At 47.7% G+C, this 23,207-nt stretch overlaps 1 protein-coding gene across 4 annotated transcripts; it reads left to right on the top strand.

Annotated features, from left to right (window-relative positions):
• Nucleotides 1-2: 2 nt before the first annotated feature.
• TEF (TEF transcription factor, PAR bZIP family member) lies at nt 3-21,310 on the top strand. 4 transcript variants are annotated; one of them, XM_015860949.2, is made up of 5 exons: nt 3-320; nt 9,678-10,001; nt 11,347-11,567; nt 12,174-12,385; nt 14,306-21,310. In XM_015860949.2, exons 1-5 carry the CDS (start codon nt 218-220, stop codon nt 14,325-14,327), a joined length of 882 nt encoding a protein of 293 aa, XP_015716435.1. In that variant the 5' UTR covers nt 3-217; the 3' UTR covers nt 14,328-21,310. The 4 variants fall into 4 exon arrangements, with proteins under 4 accessions (XP_015716435.1, XP_015716443.1, XP_015716416.1 ...); XM_015860930.2 differs by lacking the exon at nt 3-320 and adding an exon at nt 4,393-4,679; XM_015860957.2 differs by lacking the exon at nt 14,306-21,310 and having other exon boundaries at nt 4-320; nt 12,174-14,286.
• The last annotated feature ends 1,897 nt before the right edge of the window (nt 21,311-23,207 follow it).

Below are 23,207 nucleotides of genomic sequence, written 5' to 3'. Positions count from 1 at the left end.
AGAGTGGGAGTGGGGGAGGTGAAGACAGCTGGGCAAACTGCATCTCCACCAGGCTGCTTCCCTTCCTCCTCAGGTTTTCTCAGCCGGAGTTATTTGGCAAAGCCCGCTCCGGGTGCCTCCGAACCCCTCTCGTGAGGTCCAGGAGAGTGGGTTACAGCGCTGGCAGCCAGGCTGCTCGCCCTCCCTTGGCCTCTCTAGAGCAGTCCCGGCACAGGACATGTCAGTCTGCAACAGCTCTGGGGGCCCCGCTGCCCTGGACTTTCCCGAAGTCTTGAAGTCCCTGCTGGAGTACTCCTTACCCTGGACCAACAAAATGACAGGTAGGACGGAGGGAATGCTAGTGGGTCTAGTTTTGTTTCTCCTTAAACTGCAGTGTGAGAAGGGGGCAGAAGTTTGTTCACTGCGAGCTTTTCAAGGGTGTGCTTCCTCTGATCCCAAGTGAGCTGGGAGTGCTGGGACTGAGCATGGCGTGTAGCTCGGAGGAAAATAGCAGTGATGGGTTGATTACAAAATCCATCAGGAGTGCTGAGCTCCTGATCCTTTTAATCTCTCTTCTCAGCTACATCTTGGAAGCCCTCAAAGCTTTCTGGACAGACAAGAACTGGGTACAAACCTTTGTGCTCATATAGGAGCAACTTCCAGGATTTCTATCCATGCTACTTAGTGGTTAATGACTGCTCTGTTTCTGGACGCCGCTGCTCCCCAGATGTGCACTGCCTGGGGTGGGGTGCCCAGCTGGCTGATTCTGTGCAAACTTCGTGTGTGATGCTGCAGTTGTTTACTGGTTGTAAGCTGGGGTACAGAACAAAACAAATGCTGTGTTTTCTTTGCAAAGAGCACTTTGATACTCCTAGGCTTTCCCACTCTCTGTGCAGCCTCTGAGAAAACAGATGGAAATGATCCAAGAAGTTGTTTAGTCTGTGCTTCTGCTGGGCTGAACGATTCTCTCCTGCTGGGCACACTCCAAGCGCCCATCACATAACTCACAGACTGGATGGCTTTGAATGGGATGCCACATGCCCTTGGCAAGCAGTTTTTTGGTCGCTGTGTTGTAATGATTGCTGCCCAGTCCTAGCAAGGTGTGTGGGAACACCTGGGCACCACACGCTCGTGTCCAGGCATGAGCAAGTTGAACTCACTGCAAAGAACTGCTGAGTTGAGTGTTGGGCAGGGAGCTGCCAGAGGACAAGGCAGTCAGCTTGGTAGTCTTTAGGGGGTGTGTGAGCCAAGGTGGGAGCAGAAAAGCCAGGCCTACAGTGCTGAGGGGAGCTTTCCTTTCGCCCTGATTGTCAACAGGAAAGAAGAATGCTATGGTGGAAAAGCAGCTGCCAACACCCGCTGGAATACAGCAAACTGTGGGAAAAGGCAAGGGGAAATGCCCATACCTTCTGGAGGCTTGTTTTATCACATTACTTCTCTGCTCCCATCTGCGAGCTTGCTTGGCTCACTCCTTTGCTGAGACTTTGTTACCTGGTGTGCTTACATACCACACGGTTAAAGCCACATGTTGGAAACAGGTCATGTTTTCAGGGCTGACTGCTGCCCAGGTGGAAAGCAGACCTGGCTGGAAGGCAGCAGTAATTGACAGAGGTGCCTCACATGGCACAGAGCCTTGCAGGGGCTCAGCTGAAGTTTGGCTGGCCCTTTGGGACCTCTGGTCTCCACAGCCAGGTGGATTGAACTAATCCAAGGGAGGAGTGCTGGCAAGATTGGTCTGTCTGGCAAGTAGGAGGAGCCGTTGGAGATCAATGATTTGCAGAGGGAATAATTTAATTTTAACTGAATGTGGCTTATTTGGCAGCTGAGGTTGCTGTCTTACGGCAGCTTTCATCCTCAGTCCTGGGACCACCCTGCCTCTCAGCATCATCTCATGTAACCCTCAGAATTGTGATTATTATGCCACTTCTCTCCTGAGCCCAGTGTTCCCATCATGTCCCACTTCCCACAAAGCTCAGTTCTCCCTCCTGGGTCTCCATACCTACACACCCCTGTTCTGTTTTTGCTGGGTCTTGGCCCTGTGTCTGAAATGAGGCTTCAGACCTCCCAGCAGAGCTTGCTCGATGTGTCCCGCCCTGTGCCTAGCACTGGGCTGCTTTCTGTTTGCCTCCCTGCTGCATCAAAGCCGGGCTGTTCTGCATCATCTGTCCCCTACAGTGACAGCCAAGGCCACTTCATTCCTCTCCTCGCATCTCATTGTCCCCCTCTCTTCCTCCCTGGCTGCAGAGCAAAATACCAAGTGTAAGGATCCAGGCAGATCCCAACTCAACCGGGAAGGTACAGCTGATGGAGCAGTGTCCACTTTGTGCTGGCAGTGACTTGAATCCCTACTCCCCTGGGGCAGCAAGGAGAAGCTGTCAGAGCAACCTCCCTCCTTGCTGGTGGGGCAGAGCCAATGCCTGGACAGGGTGCTGTGAGAAGGAACCCACAGGATCACTCCCTAGGACCTCCTGCCCTCGGGCAGAACAGCTAACATAGTGCAGGCCAAACCCTCCCCAAGCAGAGTCACGAGGCAGTGGCAGTGTAGAGTGAACTTTAGCTTCAGCAACTGCTGAGCTGGGGTGAAAATGGGCTGGAGAAAGAGCATGGTCAATCTAAAGGGAAAATCCCTGGAGGAAAGGCTGCTGAGTGGATGTAGCAACCTCCATTCACATGGATGTCACCCAGCAAAGTATCTGCCATTTAGATCTGCAGGGGGGGATGCACACAGAGCGCATTCCTTGAAGGAGCTATGTACTGTACTGAGACATAGTATCATCCCCGGGGGCTTCCAGCCGCAACAACAATGGAACAAAGCAACCCAGAGAGCTGGAGCTGAATGGGGAGCCTGCAGCCTGCCCCACTTTAGCCAAGTCCCCTCACCCTATTCATAAAAAGCTGCTGCTTCCCAGCCTTGCTAGGTTGTGTTCTCGTTACCACCTACCATTTAGCTGTTTACTGGGTAAGGGCTTTACTGTAAGCTAGTTGCCCCTTGCAGAGCTGCATGTATCGCCTCTGTCCTGTGTGGTCTGACATCTGTCTTTCATTGCCCCGCGTTAAGTGCCATCCCTCTTCCACTCATATGATTATTTCTTCTGCCAACTGAGCTTGGCAAGGCAGAAGGAGTCTGTGAAAGGCACGTGGCAGCCCTGGAGCACACCAGGCAATGGAGCATGACCTGTTCTGCATGCTTTTGCAGCTGGGTTTATCAGCTGCAGTGATACGTTAACCCACACTGCTCCAGCATCCTACATTCACCAGGTGGTCTTCCACATGCACTGCCATTGTGCTGCACTGTCAAGGAGATTCTGTCTCCGGCCTATGCAAGAAAAGCAGCTGGCATTTAGGGTAGCATGTGCTCCATGTCCCTCTGGGTTGGACAGCCTTTGCCTTGGAGGTCTGCAGAGGTGCAGCTGAACCAAGGCTGAACTATTGCCTGCCAGGAGGGAGAAAGCCCTTGTAGGGGGTGAAGCTCTCCGCCCTTTCAGCCGTGGTGCTGCAGGGTGCAGAGGGGGCTCACACAGAGGGGCTGCGTGCCCATTCTTTTGGCTGCTGTGGGCAGGTTTGCTGCGGCAGGAGGTGGTGGCTGCTGACAGGAGAGGCCTGTGGCTGTAGCGCTGTCACTTCTGAGCTCCCTCGTTCCTTAGAAGCTCCTCACGCTCTGCCTGTGCTCTCGGGGATGAACTTGGCCAAACGTACGTCTCCCTGAGTGTTCAGAAGCTTAAATCCCAGCACGAATCCCTGCTCCTGGAATAGGAGGCAGGCTTAAGGGCTGCTGAGGTTCCTCCTGGCTGCTCACGCTATTTGGGGCACACAGCGGCTGCACTGCAATGTAGGGCAGAGGGAGATTAAATCCGGGTCGTGCGGACACGGCGATCCCGGGGCTCCAGACGAGAGATATTTAGAGATCCGTCTAACCGCCGTGACGCAGCTCCCTTAGCGGGGCCCTAGGCCCACAGGGTCACCGAGAGCACCCCGCGGCTACACCGTCTCCACAGCCGCTACCGATCGCCTGAGGCGCGGTGCGTGTGGGGGGGAGGCTCTCGGTTCTGCGCAGGCGCCGCTCCCCCGCCGCCCCCGCGCGCTCCCCCCGCCCGTCCCGCCGCCTCCGTGAGCGGCTGGGGGTGACGCAGCGCCCCGCGGGAGGGGCGGGGGGCGGGGCCTGCCATGCTAATGAGCCGCCGCAGCCTGCCCCTGCACGTGCCCCGGAGGGCGGGGGACGCGTGCCCGCGCAGGCCGCGGCGGGGCGCGGTGGGCGGAGCCTGGCGGCGAGGGCCCGCCCCCAGAGCGGCGCGGACCAATCGGCGCCGCCGGGAGGGCGGGTCGAGCGGCGAGGGTCGGGGTGGGCGGCGCCGCGGCGCTCGTGAATATTGAAGCGCTAGGCGGGCGCGCATGCGCCGTCCCGCTCCAGCTGCTCGGTGTTGCTGGGTCCCGGGGTGCCGCCGCAGCAGCCTGGCGCCGCGCGCCGCGGCCGTCGGCGACCGTTGAGAGCCCGTCAGGCGCCCGGCGGCTCGCGGGGAGTATGCCCGGCCGCGCCGCGCACCAGGAGGCGGCGGCGGCGGGAGGAGCGGCAGCGGAGCCCGCGGCAGCCGGGGGGAGCGCGGGGGCCGTCGCGCAGCAGCCGGAGCAGCAGGGCCTGGCGGGGGCCTTCCCGCTGGTGCTGAAGAAGCTGATGGAGAACCCCCCGCGGGACGCGCGCCTGGGTGAGCGCGCGGGGGCGGCGGGAACGCGCGGCACCTTCATCCCCCCCCCCCCTCCCCTCTCCCCGTTCCCATTCCCCTCCTTCCACCGCCGCCCCCCCTCCCCCGTCACCGCCGTCCTCCCGCCTTAGGGGCGGGCCCGGTGCGGGTGGAGGGGTGGGGATCCGGGGGGGCACCCCCTGCGCCCGCTCCGTCCGCCCTGAGCCCCGCAGCGTGGCGGGGGGTGCGAGGCGGGTTACGGGCGCTCCGGGTGCGTCGAAGCGGCCAAACGAGGCTTCGGGTGTTGGGGGGTCGGTGCGGGCCGCGTTGCGGGAGCCGGCTGCCTCCGCTGCCGCAAAGTTGGGCTGGAAGGAGCCTTCAGGTGTGTCTGTCTGCTGGCAGTGCTGTGGGCAGAGCCTAATCCCGAAGGGTGCGCCCGGTACCTGCACCGTCCTGCCCGGCCGGGGCTCCTGCGGGCAGCGTTGTGCAAACGGGGCTGGCTGCAGCCTTACAGCGCTGCCCTGCACAGTGCGGGATCCTTCCCAGCCGTTGGCGCATTATTTCCTTGCTCTGTACTGCATAAACCTATTTGTCTCGTGATTCTGGCAAATACCTTTTTTCTCCTTTTCGCTTAAAATAAATAAATAAAAAGGTCAGCCTCGGATAGAGGTTGGCCGTGTTGCTATGGCACAGGGTGCTGCAGTGCATCTGGAATGTCCAACATTATGGCAGTGCCGAGGTTATTATCCTCACCCAATACCCTTTAGAGGTGATAGTGCTATCAGAAACAACCTCCGGCGGTGTGTGCTGACCAAACAGGATATGGCCACTTTGTTTTCTATGGCCAGCATTTGGAGCTGTGAAATTCGCAAACAAATAAGGATTTCATGCCTTGCACTGCTCTAAAAGGAGCAGCATTTAATTCTTTTCCCCTTACCAGATGACCCCGTTCCAGCTTGGGAAGGCACACAGCATGACCCTGTTCAGCTTGCTGATGGGCCGGCTGAATTCTGATGACCCCCTCCATTCACGCTGGGATGAAGCTCACACTGTTCCCATTCTTGAATTTCTCCCTGGGCTTCTTTTAGTTCACCTGGCACTATTTCATTTCATTTCACGCTCCTTGAAGTGTGTTGCTTTGTTTGTTTTTGATCCCTCGATGCTTCAATTCTCTGCATGTTTGTAAGAAAGAAAAAAGGTATCCCTATTAGCAGGTAACTTCTTAATTTTACCGAAGCCTTGTCAGTACAATTGCAACTACCGACTTCAGTGGATCCTTCATTTATTTTCTGTTCCTTTACAATACATGGATGGAGCCAAAGTGTCAGCAGGCTTTCTAAGAAGGGCTCCTATGTCTTTTGCCTGTTGACAAAATACTATTTGCTGTATTATTCTGAGATAAATAGTATCAAGTAGCTGCAGTTGTGTCCATTTATAGTCTGCACGAGCTTCCTATGGGTTTTCCAACTGCCCTGGGTAATATGACTACCCAGTACTTGAGCAGGCTTTCTAATCCTTCTGAGCAACAGCAGAGGACGTCCAGTTGCAACTGAATGCCATCATCTTGAATGCTCTGCCACGGACTGAGTATGTGCAACAGCACTTGTTGTACTTGAGCAGGGCATAAGCGTTAAATAAATAAAAGATAGTAATTCAGAATAATAAAAGTCTGTGTAGTGAAGGAAGGGGGATTAATATTCTGGAGCAGGAGCGTAGGTCCTGCCTATTAATAATGAACTGCTGCGTACTCTCCAGTCCAAAGGATGCTTTAATAACCAGTTGCACGCTGCCGTGGCAGGAATGCCTCAACAAACATCGCAGTAATGGGCATCAGGAGTACATTGCTCTGTAACCTGTCTCGTTGTGCTGTCACAAATGGGGGCTGAAGGTCTGTGGAAAAATCAGCCTTGGACTATGCAGCATTTTCAGTATAATTTTGCAAAATATTTGTGATGAAGGGGGGCTTCCTCAAAAGCGTGGCTACTAGTAGTGGCCTAAACGTCTGTATTGCCTTGAGGTAAAAACAAGCATGTCCAATAAAGCTCTTTCCAGCTTGCTAAAATAACAGCATTTCGAGCTGTTAGTGATCTGGAGTTCTTGCTTTTCATTGCCAAAATTACTTAAGGTAAACTAGTGACCTCTCTTAACAGCAGATGTACAGGCCAGTTAATAGGTCAAAGTAGCAGAAAATGAGGGGACTAAATCAGACGTGAGCTTTCAGCTGCAGAACTACAGTCCAGATTTACCAGGGTGACCTTGAATCACTGCAAATGGAGCCTCTTAGGATACTGCAGCTCTGCTGTCAGGTAATACCTGTTTACACTATAAATATCTTTGGAGAATTAATGGTTCAGGTCCCCGTGCTGGGGCAGGTGGAAACTTTCACCTCAAGATGCAAGAAGTTAATTAGCGTTTCATTAGATATTGTGTACGCAGCAGGACGTCGTGCAGTAGGAAATAAAGATTAAATGAATTGAAAGAAAGCCAGTGGGAAAATGTCAGTGTAACAACGATCACACAACACAGTTCTATCTTCTTATGCATAATGTTTGAAATACATGGGGACTCAGTGTGCCTGCTAACAGCTGCTATTTCAGCTGTGTTTCAGATATTGCTGCTAGAAGTGAGGGTGGAGAAAGAGGAGCGTAGCTAAACAAAGGCGACACTGGGGACTCAGTGCTTGTCCAGTTCTCAACGTGTAGCAAAAGGAATGAGGTGGTCCTCTCATGCGAAGAAAGGATCTAATTTGATGTGAGCCAGGGACAGCAGCAAGAGGAAGTTGGAAGGACTGCGGTCTTTTTGGGGTACTGAAGTACAGCAGGATGATGGTGCGCATCTGAGGGGCTCTGAAATTCTTAAGAGAGCCACGCATGCCTGCAGTATGGCATGTCTTCTGTGGGGGGAAGGGTTGGCTACACACAACAACTAAGCTTTGTATTTTGAGGTGTTGCGTTAGATGTTGCAATGCCCATGCGCTACTGGCTTGTGTTAAGGCTTGCATAGTTTATAATGGAATACTGATGTTTTTAAGACCAAGGGGTGATGACTTTTTGATTCAAGATTCACGAGTTGTTTATCGAGTTGATAAAAAAATAAAGCAATTTATAAAGAAATCATCATTGTCACTTGTTTTGTATTATTGCAATACTGTACACAAGCCCTGGTACAAATCTGGGTGGTTGTGTTGGGCAATATGTAAACCTTATGGGAGTACACTATCCTAGATTCAAAAGGTTGATATAAAATGGCTGTTCTGATTTGGTGGAGTGTGCTTCACTAGTGACGTCATCCTTATATGTGAAACAGAGCAGACAGCATTTCTTTACTTGCTTCAAGCGCAAGCTGTTTGGATCATGGCTCTTAATCTGAACGTTTGCTTTGCCCTGGAAAAGGTAGGAAAGTTAGTAAAGGAGTTTATAGCGAGGGTAGGTGTTGGGAGGTGGAAATTCAGAGGCAGTGGTGTGAGGTTGTGAGGGGAGAGCCCCATAGCTGCAAGGAGGTAATGTTAACAAAGCTCAGATTTTATGTGCCCTTTAGGTACTTACTGTTAGTCCCAAGTCTGCAGCCAATAAGTATTTTCTCACATGTTTAGATTAGTAACTATCTCTTGTATAAAATGTTCAGGTTATGGTGGATGGAAACGATAATTTATTTTGTATGGCAGTGCTGCTCTTTGAGCCATAAAAAGCTCTTTCAGTCTCAGTTCCGTCTCAGCTAAGGCAGCAGTGGAAGGAATGCCAGTTTTATCAAATAGGCCTTATATAAATAGGCTTTTCTGATTTAGAGCACAGTTTCAACCACACTCCCACCTCGATGAAGTAGAATACTCCTTTAGTGTATTTTAGCTGGTCTGGAATATCCTATTGCCGAGGGCCTGTGCATTTTGTCAGGCTGATGTGTGTGGATGCTGGAGATCTGCTGTTCCAGTGTATGTTCCTGCAGCCCTTGTTACCTCAGAGTGGGTGTTTGTTTCCTTGACAAGGTGCAATTCCCAGTTGATACAGCTGCACCGGGTGACTGTTCCTTTTGATGGCAGCGCTGGCTTCAGTAGTCGCTGCCCTAGCATTGCTTCTGCAATGCTTCCTTGCAGTGCAGGTAGAATTGCATGGCTATGTGGAGAACTGGATCAGGAACAGAACTTGGACTTTTTTGGCCAATTTATTTTTATCTCTTCAATTATGTAATTATTCCATAGCTTGAGTTTTCTGCTTGGATCCTGTCCCAGACAATTGTGAAGATTCAGTAGCTATGAGGAACCTAGAAACATCCATTTTTCAGTATTACATGCTTTGTAGCATAGTAAATGGAGAGCTCATCGGTCTTTTCTGGCCTGGGGGTGGAGGTGTGGGAGTCTGCCTTATCAGACATCTCCCCACAGAGTAACAATTGTGTGTAGGTACACTGAGCTATCTATAGTCAACAGCATTTGGAGCTCTTACTTTGCACGGACATGCTGAGTCATTTTAGAAAGGAATGCATCTAAAATACTCAACAGTAGTGGTCCAGGTCTCTGATGTGCTGTGAACTCTTCTAGCTGATTTTCAGATGCAGTCTGAAAACCCTTATTTACTTCTGAATGTCTATCTAAATTATTCTTGGCACCTTCTTTCCCTCGTGCATAGAATAACCTACTCTGTTTCCTCAAAGTTCTGGCTTTGCTTCTGCTTCTGCTGTAATTCTGTGTCAGGACATTCACTTCCCCATCTTCCAGGACAAGTCAGGAAAAGAAATGAACACACAACAACAAAACCAGTCTATTTTGCAGTGACTAGTGAATAGTAAGTTAGATGCTGTATTACAGTGCACAGCAGAGTTGCTGATCTTCAAGGCTACTCAGCTGTGGTCCAGCCCTCATGGGGAGGTAAAGTACTCCATGCTGAGCTACGTACAAATGCTGCCTTTCAGCGTCTGTGTTTCCAGATGATGTCTTGAGGCAGAAATATGGTTTACTGAATTTTCTTCCATGGGATTTTTAATTTTTTTAAGCTGCAACTTGTGCAGTGACCTACTTGTATCTTTCAGATAAAGAGAAGAAGATAAAGCTTGAGGAAGATGAGGCAGCAGCTGCCAGCACTATGGCAGTCTCAGCTTCCCTCATGCCACCTATTTGGGACAAAACTATTCCTTACGATGGAGAGTCTTTCCACCTGGAGTACATGGATCTGGATGAATTTCTCCTAGAGAATGGAATTCCTTCCAGCCCTACTCACCTGGATTTGAACCAGAATCCACTCATGCCTGTGGCTAAGCTGGAAGAAAAGGAGCCAGCCAGTGCTTCCACTGGTTCTCCTGTGTCTTCATCATCTACTGCCGTCTACCAGCAATCTGAAGCAGCGTCCAGCACAGGTAGATGGAATTGTTTTGATTCTTCTGCTATCAACAGGTGCCTCTTCAGACCCAAGAGGAGATGTGCTGGCCCACCGATGTCAGTTGTGGCAGGTTAAGTAATAAAAAAGTGCTCAGCATTGCCCATTCATGAAGATGCTGCCTCTTGTCTTCCTCAGTCTCCTTATTGGAAAAATGAGTGTGCAGCCTTTCTCCTTTGAAATCAGTGGAGCTGGAATGCCAGCATAAGGCATTTGCTTTCTTAATTTTGTTTATTTGGTGAGAAGCAGGGCACGTTGTGAATTTAGCTGCTCAGATTGTCTTCTAACAGGTGTGATAGGTTGTGCCAAGTCACTGGTAATGCCTTGGTGGCTTGGTTTGTCCCTCAAATAACAATGCTTAATTGGAAAAAATAATAAATAACAAAGCAGCCTTTCCTTGTTGGCTTATGAAACTGGCAAAGTGACCTCTGGAAAAGGTCTACTAATGGTACAGTTCAATATTCTGGGTTGCTTTGGAGAGGGAATGGTAGAACAAAGGAGCAAAACTACGTACTTAAGTGGTACTGAGAGATTTCTGCTTTTGATGAGTAGCGCTTGAGCTAGATTTGGAGCTTAAACTTCTTAGCCACTCAGCTTGCACAGTGCTATTTCAGGAGCAGAGTTTACAGCAAGTATTTTGCTGAGGACCTCCTCCTGGGAAGCGACGCGAAAAGCAAAACATGAAACTCTTTCTGTAAGTCATAAGGTGTGTTGTTTGTTTTGTCTTTTTTCAGGTGGCATTTGGAAAGATTTATTCATTGGTCTCTGCTTCAGAGTGCACTGACATTACAAACTTCATGAACTTGAATTGCTAAGTGATAGATAAATATGGCAAAGTTCATGTGAACACAGTCAGGCAACTTGTTGGGGCACTTCTGTTCCCATGTGGCAAGGTAGTAGCAAGTAATTAAATGTGTAGCAAATCTACACCTCTTTAGTCTTTTGGTAATGCCATGGTTTGAACTCGGAAGGACCTCAGTGTTTGGTCAAGCTTTGTTTTTTTCTGTGAAGTTTTCAAGTTGCAAATCTCAGGCTGATACAGTGTCCATACTTAGAAACACTTGCCCTAGCAATGCTGAATGTGCTGGACTGCACAAAGCGCTTTGAGGAAGTCTTAGCTTTTGTCCCACACCTGTCTACTCATGTCTGTTAGTCTGGCAGATGTTCCTGGAGCTTGTGTTACAATGGACATACAGTACCAAGCATTGCATTAGAGAAATATCAGGTAGTGCTAGTAAATACTAGCTGCAACAATAGAGGTTGCGCGGCTTCTGAGTTAATTCTCTTCATCCTGCTGAATGTGTTGCAACTTCTGTTTTTGCCAGAATCCCCACCGCAAAATGAGAGAAATACACCCAGCCCCATTGATCCTGACTGTGTAGAAGTTGAGGTGAATTTTAACCCTGACCCTGCTGATTTAGTGCTGTCCAGTGTGCCTGGCGGTGAGCTTTTCAATCCTCGCAAGCACAAGTTTACTGAAGAGGACCTGAAACCACAACCAATGATTAAAAAAGCAAAGAAGGTTTTTGTCCCAGATGAGCAAAAGGTAACAGATTTAATACTGCAGACTCTGATTGAAACTTTTCACTCTTTGACCAAACATTCACATATAAAGGTAACATGCTATACATACATGACCGGGGAAAAGCACTGCCAGAAATAGAGTTGGCAAGTGAACTGCTGTTCTTGCTGTTTTGCTGGTTTAGTACCATGAGATATTTACCAGGCAGGAGCAACTTAAGATGATGTGCACAGAAATGAGAAGGACTATCAGGTCACATCTGCATCAGCTGCGCTTTGAAGGCCAGTGTTTGTATTTGCCCAGCATTATGTCTGTTGTAGCTTTGAGCAGACAAGAAGGCAGGCTGTTTTCCTTGGAACTTCATTCTGGGATTGAAATTAAGAAAAGGGCAGATTTCAGTTGGGCAATTTAGTAGCCAAGTCTTTTATTCTCCCTAGTTCTATTAGAGCATCTTGTTTCTGCTAAAACAAGACTTGTGTGCGATTATTGGCTGTATTTTAGTGTCTGAGTCTTATGACCCAATGAAAGAAGTTCTCACGTGTGGTGTGTAGTGCCCTTACAGGACAGAGGTGTTTATTTGATACAGAATGTCGGTTTGGCATCTTTTTTTCTTACTTCTTTTTGCTACAGGATGAAAAGTACTGGACAAGGCGAAAGAAGAACAATGTGGCAGCAAAGCGTTCCCGCGATGCTCGACGATTAAAGGAGAATCAGATCACAATTCGGGCAGCCTTCCTCGAGAAAGAGAATACGGCCCTGAGGACGGAGGTTGCAGAGCTGCGCAAGGAAGTGGGGCGATGCAAGAACATTGTTTCTAAATACGAGACCAGATACGGACCCTTGTAAGCACACCCCTTTTCCTTGTTAGGGCTCCTTGTTTTAGCCTCTTAGACTTCTCTGCCTTCTGTAGAGACTCTCAGAAATAAAGTTTGTGGAGGCTTTGCCATTTTGCATCTATTAAAAAACAACCAAAAAAAAATCTGTTGGCACAACATTCAGACACTTTTCCTGATGATCCCATTGCCCAAAACCTTAGTGTCTGTATTTACAACGTTAGCACTAATAGAGCACTTTCTGATATCACACGAAAGAACAGATTATCTCGTCTGAGGGAATCTATATGGATTCCTTGTGACTGGATGGAGCTTTTGCTTTCTGTTCTAATCTCCCGTTTTTTAAATGGGGGGGGGGGGAAGGGGGAAGCAGAGACCAGAGTTCCCGTAGGCTCTTTTTTCTTTTTATTTTTTTTTAAAGAAACTCCTCCTCTTTTGTACCTGTGTGCCGCCTCCCTGCCCCAGTCAAATTGGGAAACGTAATTTGATGTTGCTGTGCAGCATCGTGAGATTTTCCTCTCCCATTTAGAGGCACTCGAAAGCACTCTCTTCCTGTTGAAGAGGAACAGAGAATCTTTAGGACAGGGAAATAATTCCATCTCTTGTGGAAACTGAGATCTCTACCTTAAGCGTCATGAAAACGACAGGCAGTACAGTGTTGATAAAATACTGCACAAACCTCTTGATAGGCTCTAATTCTGGGTAACTTCCAGGAGCCTGGAATAGAGAACACAGGGGGTCTCTCACTTTACAGATGACTGCAGAATGGATTTGGATTTTAGGCTGTAAATCTACCACCACCCCTTTTTTTGTCCCCCAAGGAGAGACTTCTTCCTTGGATTGCTGATGAAGCAGCGTATTCATCAGAACTGAGGGGTAAAGGAGATGGTGTAGCTTAGACAAAAGAAGTCTGCCTCCTTATGCTGAATTTGAGGCCCATCTGTTAAGGAAATGCTTTTAAATTTTTTTTACAAAGAAAACTTCTTCCATAGCATGAGAAACAGATAAACCAGCCACTGTTACTTTGTTGCACCTTACCTGTACAAAGCTTTTGTTTGTTTCTTTTTGGTTTTGTTTTTTGTTTTGTTTTGGTCCTTTGCCTCCCAAATATGCTATGGAACAAGCTACCAACAGTACACCTCCATATCTCTTGTGTAGCAGTGACTGTGGACTTTCTGTGCCCTCTGGTTCTCTCTGTACCATGCCTCTTGATAGAAAATTAATATACAAGACTTGCCCTCTTGAAAATAATCCATTCTCAGCACCAAGTGCTGCTTCAACAGTACATGCTGCTAAAAGAGAACTATGTTGTGTGTGATGTTGGAACCTTCTCCATGACCTCCAGCTGCAAGAACCAGAAGCTTTAACAGAAGTATTTGTGCAGAAGTTCCCTTCTAGACAAGAGAAGCTATCTTAAGATAGCGGTTATGTCAGAACTTCTAAGCTATGCTTCCTGGACTAATGCTTCTGTTAGGGAGTGAACAAGAGGTAGAAGATGCTGAGGACACTTTCCAGTTCCCCTCTTGAAATCTAAAAAGGATGTTGAATCTAAAATCTAAATCTTGAAATCTAAAAAGGAGGTTCTTTTCTCTACTAAAGACTTTGTGCCCAGCTTGTCATTTAAACATAATGGAAAAATTGGTATGAATTTAAACCAATTGTGAGTTGACTTCTTAAGATAGTGGAGAAGCAGGCTAATCCAGTGCAGTTAAAGTAAATGTATGCTTTGATCTCTCTCCCCCTCTTTTACGTTCTAATTAGACCAGAATGTCTGTTCATACCACGTTGGTCTGATTTCTTTCAAACCTACTAAAAATTGTCACCCTTTCAGCAGGGGATTTGCTTTCACAGGGTGGTGTGTGGTGGTGGTGATGGTGGGAAGTATATTCTAAATAAATTGTCACACTTAACACTTTGCTTTGTTTAAAGTGACTTATCTGATTCCGAGTGATGCAACTTTAAAGACTTTTAAAAACAAAGAAACTAAAAAGCACACATGAATCGCCAGTCTTCAGAGTGAGCAGTGAAATCTTTGAGGTGTCCCAACACAACTGACGATGACCCTGCCTGCCTGCTTGCCTGCAAGTACCCCATCTGAACTACCCAGGGCTGGGCATGATGAAAAGTGCAAAGTCTCCTTAATTCTGTATATGGCTTTCTTATCTGTCTTTCTCACTGTAACTATGAACTACAATAAGCTTACTTGCTGGGGTTTTGTCAAGACGCTCAAAGTTCATGTTTCAAAGTCTGTTGACAGCCTGTGTGAGTAATGACTGTTTTGGCACTCAAGTGGAAGAAAATAGAGAGATTTAAATGGAAGTGTCTGTATATATTAAGAACTGCTATACTTTAAAACTTCTTTCCCCTGCAGTAGAATAAGTTATACCTAATGCTGCAGCTTGCTTCTGGTACAGCATAGCATCTTGTGGAGTATCGTGAGTGCAGAATCAAAGACAGCAGTTTGTGATGTGTAAGGCTTCCAGTGCAGAGTAATACAGCAGATGTACTGAAACAATCCAGAAAGCGCCCCAGTGTGCCATACCAAGGCTTGTAATAAATCTCTATCAAGCAGCCCGTGTAAGAGAAAAACACTGCTGTAACCTGCCTGCTCTTTTTTTTTTTCAAGGCTCACTTTCTTTAATGGTGTCTTGCTGAAACAAAGTCTGTTCTTCTGTTACGAGTTAGCAGTCGTGGACAAGGTGCTAGTCTGATCTCCATGTCTTTTGGCAGTGTAAGACTACCAAGTGAGTATTAGTGCCAGCAAAGCAATGGCTGTGAGCTGCCATACTGCAGTTTGCTCTCTATTGACTACATGAGAACTGCAGAGGAGAAAGAGTACTTCATCTGTTTGACAAATCTGAAGCAGCTGATGACTTTGCAAAGGTACTGTGGGCACCTTAAGTACCAAGACCCTTCCTTGTGCTGGTGTGGGAGAGTAGATGAAAGCTTAGGCAGATTGTGGAGATGATTATTGTGTGTAGAAGATGGGAAAAGTAGGTGGAAGTTCCTTTGTAACAGCTTCATCAGCCAAACAAAAATCTACCTTTATGGTGAGGAAGGTTAAGAGCTGCATTTAAGTGGGAAGAACAAGTACTTACTTTCTGGGAAAGTAGCACAGAACTGTGCTGAAGCCTGTAAGACAGGAGTGAATGTTTGGTGTATTTGTGCTTGGAGATGGATGAACGGCATACACCTCAAGAGAAATAATCCCAAAAGCTTTCAGAAGCACAAGTGCCTGGGTTATGAGGCACAGCTAGTTACCAGCTAAACCCAACACATAATCAAGCAAGTATTCTGAGTTAGTGTTTACCCAAGAGATACCGCTCTTCAGAGCAGAAAAGCAAAGAGAGAAAGGTGCAAGGCAGCAGATAATGTTGTACCTTCACAATCCAGAATTTGTAACTATTTTGTTTTGAAAACGTAACCTTTGTAAAGGGCATCTATATTAAATGCACCTATTGACCTGTTATTTGTCATGGACCACGTGCCGGAGTGGAGAAAGTACTTCTAACTTTTGTTGGTTACAAAATTATACTGGGCGCACAGTGGTCCTTAGTGGTTTGGAGGTGATCTCTGAGTATGCTCAGATGGATGAACAGTTTAGCTCTGCGATGCCAGAACGTCGGCGTTTCTCACTACCTGTAGCAAATATTGCAGGTTCAAATGGATATTTTTGGTATGTGCTGTTTTTCTTTTCCCTTTATGTTGGTGATACTGGCGGCGTGTAAATATAGCAACTCTTTCCGTTCATCATTTCTACATTTCCAGTTGGCTTTGGCTATTCTTGAAAGTGGCGCTTCCTGCTTAAATCAAAGCATATTGTAACTGGGCAAGGAGTTGCCAATCCTTCATTGGGTCTTGCTGTCTTACTGCTTTAGGAGCATGATTGAAATGCCTATACGCTGTATACAGGGCCTGGTTTTTCAGTGTGCCACGCTATTTTAACAGCAAACTAGATGGAATAGTATGTGCAGTTCTATTTTTTCCTGTCGTATCAAAGGTTTACACAGCGGAAACTAACAGTGAATGATACATATATATTTTCCTTTCAGAGAAGACTGTTAGTAAATTCTCGCACTTCCCTGTAGAACGGTGCGTATCCACACATCCCATTTCATGTATCTACAGGTTGTGAAACTGGAAAATCACACTTCAGGATAAATATGACTGATCTTCTGTAGCTGGAGATTATCTTTTTTGGTTAAGAATCAACATCTTCAAGGGTAGATGGGAAGGTGATGACTACGAAAGGAGCATGCGCATTGCCACACGGCTAAGTGATGTGTAGTGCTGATTTCCTTTCTCAGCTTTTGCAGTCTTGGGAAGTTGAGCTTACTGCTTCAGAGCGCTCTGCTCCCTTCAGAAAGATCCACTTAGTCTTGCTTCTTTGACGAGGATGACCATCCTATTTGTTGTAAGCGATAGCTTGAATACATTTTCCATAGGGATCGTAAGACCAGTATTGTTTTAGCTCAGTCTATGTGTTAAACGATGCTGAACTGACACTGTTGGTGTCTGAAGTTCTCTATCCTTGGAACGTGCTACATAGAGGCCGTAAGTGTGTCTAATGCCAATATACCCCAATTGCATCCATAAAGGGACCATCTCCAAGGGGAGAGAATAAGGGGAATGTATCTTGGAGCATCGCTGCAGGGATTGCCGTTAAAGGGAGCTGTTTTTGACAGCCCTACATTCATTAAGAAATGGATTGAAATCAAACAGCACTTGCTTTCAAAGTGCATAAACTGTTGATATTGGCAATTGACTGTTGTCTTATTCTACAGAAAAAAATGGACAGTGAATAAGTGATGCACAAAACTTACTGCAGTACTTCTTTTGTACATGGCCTTCTAATCCACACAGTTTTGTTTCCATGCAGTAATGCACCTTGGTACTTAAAAAGTCCCTAGAACTTTATCCTTTCACCTGATGCCAAGATCTGCTCCCGGTGAAGCCACTAACAAAGATCTCATTAACTTCCATAGGAAAAAGTCTTTGTTTTGGTGAGATGAGCATCAAGCTTTAAGCAAGCCCTGGGTTGGGTGTATTGGTGTTACTCCGGAGCGCTCTGTGCTGGGATCAGGTGGATGTATCCCTGATTGCAAATGTCATGTTCATAAACTGATCCTTCACTGATTTGTTCACACTATTTTGATGCTCAGACAGTCTGAAATCCTTTCCCTTCCTCCCCACCTCTGCCCGGACAGGGTATAAAAACGTGCTATAAACTTGTGCTGGGAGAGGGAATGATTTTTGTTGTGGCTTTTTCTTGTTTGGTTGTTTCTTTTCTTAAAAAGAACGTGATGTGGCTTTTTACAGCTCTTTTGGTAACATTTGATGTCATTTCTGACAATGTTCCTTTTCCCTGCTGTGCTTTTTGAAAGCCCAAAGTATTACAGCTGTCAGAATCACTTTCAGTGTTAGCTGCAGGATTGCTACTGATTTTAACAACTGTATTTCAGGTTGAGGGGCGTAGTGGAAGGCCAGCAGTAGCAGCTCAATAAACCATTCTTGTGTGGGGAATTTTTCACCCCCCCCCTGCAAAAATATAATGGATTTGCTCAGAAGAGAATATCGCTGCCTCAGCCTTGTAAACCTCTTCAGGATAATGTGGCTCTGCTTCTTGTGATCAGATGCCTTCATTTTTAGTGAGAGTGAAGCTATCTCATGCCCTTTAAAACCCAGACAGGCTTTCATTTGCCCTTACTGTTTTAGCTGATAAGCAGGAGATGAGAAATGCAAACTTACCTTAATGCATAAATCTTTTTTTTTAATATAAGTAATCTACATCTAAATCCAAAAGCAGCACAATAAATCTGTCGGTGCTGTTGTTTTGCCTTTGCAGTACTGGAAGATACTGGCCAGCTTTCTAGATTTTCAGCTGATTACTCTGATCTGTATAGCTGCCACTGTAACGGGGTGGAGATGGATTAATTCACAACACAAGAATGGGAAGAAGGTAGAAACAGTAAGCCTGACTTCTGTGGGAATGCTCACATAGCGCTAATTGAGAGACTGCAATGATTTAATTGTCAATAAGGCAGATTTGTCACGCAGAAGGTTCATTTTTAGCTTGAGAGTGTGCTGTCCCCTAGGAAGGCCCTTCTGGATTGCAGACTTCAAACTCAAGCAACTATGGGGAAAAGGGAATGCTTTGAGGAAGATATATATGTAGGTAAACATAAAAATACTTGTCAAGTAAAGCAGAAAGTGGGGAAAACGGAGTACCACAGGGTACTGACCCAAATTAGGCTGCTGAAACCAAAGCCTCACTGTTTAAATTCAACAGCAGTTTGGATCCCCGTCCTATAGAATATTGTTTAGGCTTTAAGAAACTTGTTTAGGTTTGGGAATCTCCTTTTCTTGATCTCACGTCCGCAGTTCAGAACAAAGTGAAAGGAATATAGAGATGGGGGTGGAGAGCTACTGCAGAAAGGCACGAACAAATAGCCATCGCTTGAACGGGGTGTGCTGTTGTGCCAGGACTTGACCTGCCCACGTGAACTGATAGCGCTGTGAAGAAGTTACTATCTGAGGCCCCAATGTTGTAAGACCTCAGTTCTGCATGGGATGAGCCCTGTATCTGTAGAGAGCCGCGTGGACTTCACAGGATCTATTTTGGAATGTGAAGCTCTGCCCAGGCAGTCAGCTGCAGAATTGTGTCCTTAACACCGTCAGCTGTAGCTATGAGGCTGTTCATATTCAGTGTCATTTGGGTGCCTGTTACATAGCCAAAACCCTTGTTACATCATTTTCCCACCCAAGGCATGAGCAGAAGCCCTTTGCTGTACAACACCTGTAAACGAAAACAAAATGTACTTCACATCCATCTAGTAAATTAAGGCATGTGATTTTTGGTCTGTGGGTCTCAACAAACTTTGCTCGTGTACCTGTCTGAATGTTTCCTTAGATCTGCAGCTGTGTCTCGGTGAGAAGGTTTTCCCTGGGGAGCACAACAGCAGCTCTTATCTGTCACGCTGCAGGTGACCGCTTGCTGCTGGCCAGGACTGTGGAAGGATGCATCCTCTGCACTTTGATGTGAAGTTGTCTCAAATATGGTGATTAACATGACTATTGAAATACTGTATTTTGTATGACTTAGAACGTGTAAATACACTTTTAAAACTGATCTGTTCTATGAAGTAATAAATAAGTGCTTCCATTGTAATTCCTGGGTATTGTTAATGCTTCATGTAGCTTGATTTGGGACTATTTTGTTATTTTTTTCCTAGAGAACTACCGAAATCAAAAGCAAGATTGATGTCGTGGAGTTCTAGTCTAGTTGTGATGATTTCTATCAAGACAAAATGTGTTAAAAACTAAACCAATGAGATACGTAAGCAGAGAAACTGAGAATTTGAGGGAACTGATTCTCTTCCAGTCTTTCTTTAAGGGTAGTCACCCATGGCACCGATAACTGCGTTCCTCCTACCCCATTAGCCGAGCAATTAATCTTGTGTGTGAGTAGCGTTGGGAAGGTGGCCGTGTTAAATGATTAGAGATGGAGGAAACCGAAAGGGTTTGGGTTTGGGGCTTTTTGTTTTAACTGTTCTCTCTTTTGGCTTGGAACAGGTCTGCCTCCACTCTTCAGCCAGGCTGCACAGTGAGCTGGTGTTACCGAAGCTCATTTGTAACCTAGATAGCCTACGTCTCTATTAGATACGTTATGTATATAGATGACACAGGTCCCTTGTCCTGGTTTTGGAGAGGGAAAGTAATTAATGAGTTGAGGTTTTGCTGGATGCTGCACGGCTGGAACTCTCATCAGCTTTCACAGCTTGTTCTGTCTTGTGTTAAAAGAGGAACAGTGGAGCAAGCTGGGTTGATGGTTAGACTAGGTGATTTGACAGCTCCCTTTCAACCTTAACTATTCAAACCACAGGCAGCCCGTTAGGAAACACCAACGCTGTGAGGAGGTGTGGAGACCGGTCTGTCGGTCTTCAGCCAGGAGATGAGCCTGTGACAACAGCCTCTCCAGCCATAACATCACTTCTTCGTCTTCGATGCTGTACTGGGAAAAAATCTTTATCAGCTGCTTCTGTGGTGTTCCATAAACAACAAAGCTACAGCATCATTTGCAGTGAGCACGGATGATCTCTTCCTCCCCCCAACCCGTGTCTCTAGGCTATAAAATAGCTAAGCATATGTGCAGGGTAAATTCTGTTCCTGTAAGGCTTCTTCAAAGACGTGCAGTCTGAACTGAATAGTCAGAGGGATCTCCTATCCGCTATATTTGGCCTCAAGTTCTGTTTCCTCTTGGATAAGAATATTTTATTTGGCTTCAGACGTGGCACTGATCTATCCCAGCCGTTCCTTGGGATGGGTGATAAATCTGCGCAGTATTTATATGACAGACAGATGAACCTTAGTTTTACCACGTGTTGAGTAGTCGAATGTCTTGGATGCCCACTCCTAGACGTTGTCTAAATAATCCCTGTCAACGTGGCTGCTTTTCAGAGCAGCCCACAAAGTGCATTTGAGATCATTCTGGCTGAGGGATTCTATAGGAATGAAAGAAATAATAAAGGTTGTACAGTGGCTGCGTTAAGCTGGGTGGCCATCAGTGGTTTTAATTTATATACCAATCTTTTGTCCCAAACTACTTATGTTGTACATAAACCTACACACTCTTGGCAGCTGATAGGGGAAAATAAAGGTGCTTTAAACAGCAATCAAATGAAGAAAGGGCATTTCGAGTTGGTGTTATTTTATATTTCCATTTGTGACACTTTTTAAATTGTATAAACCACGGATTTGAATTCTCAAAGTCTTCAGCTTGGATGTCGTGAGCGGTTTCAATCCTCTCACCTCTCTGCTCAGAGCTGGTTTTTAAGAAGAATAAAAGCTTTTGTTTAAAATGTAACATTTTGACTGTATTCAATCCTGTTAGTAGCCTTCCTTTTTCAGAAATAAATAAAAAGCATATTCCACTACGCAGAGATTTGGTAGTTTTGTTCTCCAAGTAGCCACCCGTGTGCTGGTACGCATCAACCACCAGCACCACACCTGCAACATGCACTGAAGTGGGTAGATGCTGAAGAGCTGATGGCTTTACCATTCTTCGAGTGGTAAGAGATGCCATTTATACGCTCAGTTCCTTTCAGGAAATGGGAGTGCTTTCTTCTACTTGTAGCCATTGGTGATCTGAAAGCTGGCAATGGAACAAAAGGCAGCCTCTTAATCAGCCTCCTTCCTGTTACACACTGCGGGGATCTGCTGACTTCAGGCCTCGAACTGCATTCCATTTTCCTCTTTTCTCCTCTGGTCTGCAGAACGGCAGGGAAAGGATCTGCCTCCTGGTTTCTGCTGCTCTGAAGCAGCAACTGGAATGCAGCAGAGGGCCGGAGGTCGGCTCCCTCAGCGCCGGGCTGTGGGCGCAGGGCCTGGGCCGGGGCCCGGCGGTGCTGCCAAATGGCGGCGCGGCGATGTCATGGCGGCGTCCTGCCGCCGGGTGGCGCTGCGGCAGCGCGCAGTGCTGAGCAGGGGCGCTTCCCCTGTGCGTGGCCAGGGAGAGCCCTGAGCGCCCCCTGGAGGTCACGCTGTGCCTGGAGGAGCGGCGGTAACCATCCGGCTGGAGGAGGAGGGAGTGACCTTCGTGAGGTTACATGGGAGATGGGCCGGACCAGGCGGGACAGCCGTGACATTTACCCGGCACGGCCCGTCCTCAGCGCTGCCGCAGCCAGGAGTCGCCGAGCCGGCCGTGCTGCTGCGGGGAAGGGCTGCGGGAGGGGCTGGGGGCTTCAGAGGGCAAAGCGGCGCTCCGGAACCCCGTTGTTTGCCACGCTGTGCCCGGGCACGGCGCCGTGTGCCCCATCTCTGCCTCCGAGCAGCACAGAGCCACAGATAGTGCTGACTCGGGGCAATTCCTGAGCCAACGTGGCATGTGCAGGCAGGTCGGGAGGACGGAGCCTCCCAGCCTATCTCATCCCCGAACACGTCCCTTCCTCCCACCTTCTGGCCAGGAACTGAGCCATATGTCTGCTCGCTGTAGGATCCTCTCCTCTTCCAGAGATCACCGGCTTTCACGCTATGTAAGCCGGCAGCCAGACTGCCTGGGGTGACGAGTGACTCATTGCGGCGCGGTTATTTAAAGGCTGTCCTCCGAGTGCCAGCCACGTGCCTGCGTTGCGCAGGAGGAGCAGAAAGCCCCAGGGATGGCCGCAATAACTGTGTCCAAACCCTCAAACTCAGCGCAGGAGGTGGCCGTGTTGCTGCCCACCACTGCCCACTGTACACGGTCCACTGGACGCTGGCACCGAGCGGGGCTGTGCTTCTCCCAGTGCTGGAATGGGAGCCAGAACCTCAGCCCGAAGCCTGAGGCAGCTGCGGGCTTCCAACAAGCAGTTAGGAAATGGATGTTCTCGCTCGTAAATATTTATGGCATATTCTAACTACTCCCTGATGTTTTCCATTAGGGCTGACATCCCAGAGTGATGAGTAAGCCACAGCCAATGCCCTTCTTGGAGCAGCATCACTCCGCTTGGCCCGCAGTGTAGCCTGGCCTGTGGAGGAAGCTCTCCCTGCTGGCACCACAGGGACGTGGGGTTCAGCAGATGCTGGGGTTAGGCTGGGCCTTGCCCTGCTGAGAGGTGGTGGGACCTTCAGTCTCTGGGACTGCTCATGGTGCTGTTGTATAGATGTGGCCCTGCACCTCCATGGGGATGTCCTCACCCCTTGAGCCTACATAGCATGGCTTTTCTCATTGTTATCATACAGCATTCCATAGAATCACAGAATTGTTAAGGTTGGAAAAGACTATAAAGGTCATCCAGTCCAACAATCAGCCCGTGCTGGTGATTGCTCTAGACCAAGTCCCTCAGTGTCACATGTA

The sequence above is a fragment of the Coturnix japonica genome, chromosome 1, assembly GCF_001577835.2.
Source record: "Coturnix japonica isolate 7356 chromosome 1, Coturnix japonica 2.1, whole genome shotgun sequence".
Classification (NCBI taxonomy): domain Eukaryota; kingdom Metazoa; phylum Chordata; class Aves; order Galliformes; family Phasianidae; genus Coturnix; species Coturnix japonica.
The sequence above is the reverse complement of the archived record's forward strand: the minus strand, read 5'-3'. Positions and strand labels throughout refer to the sequence as shown.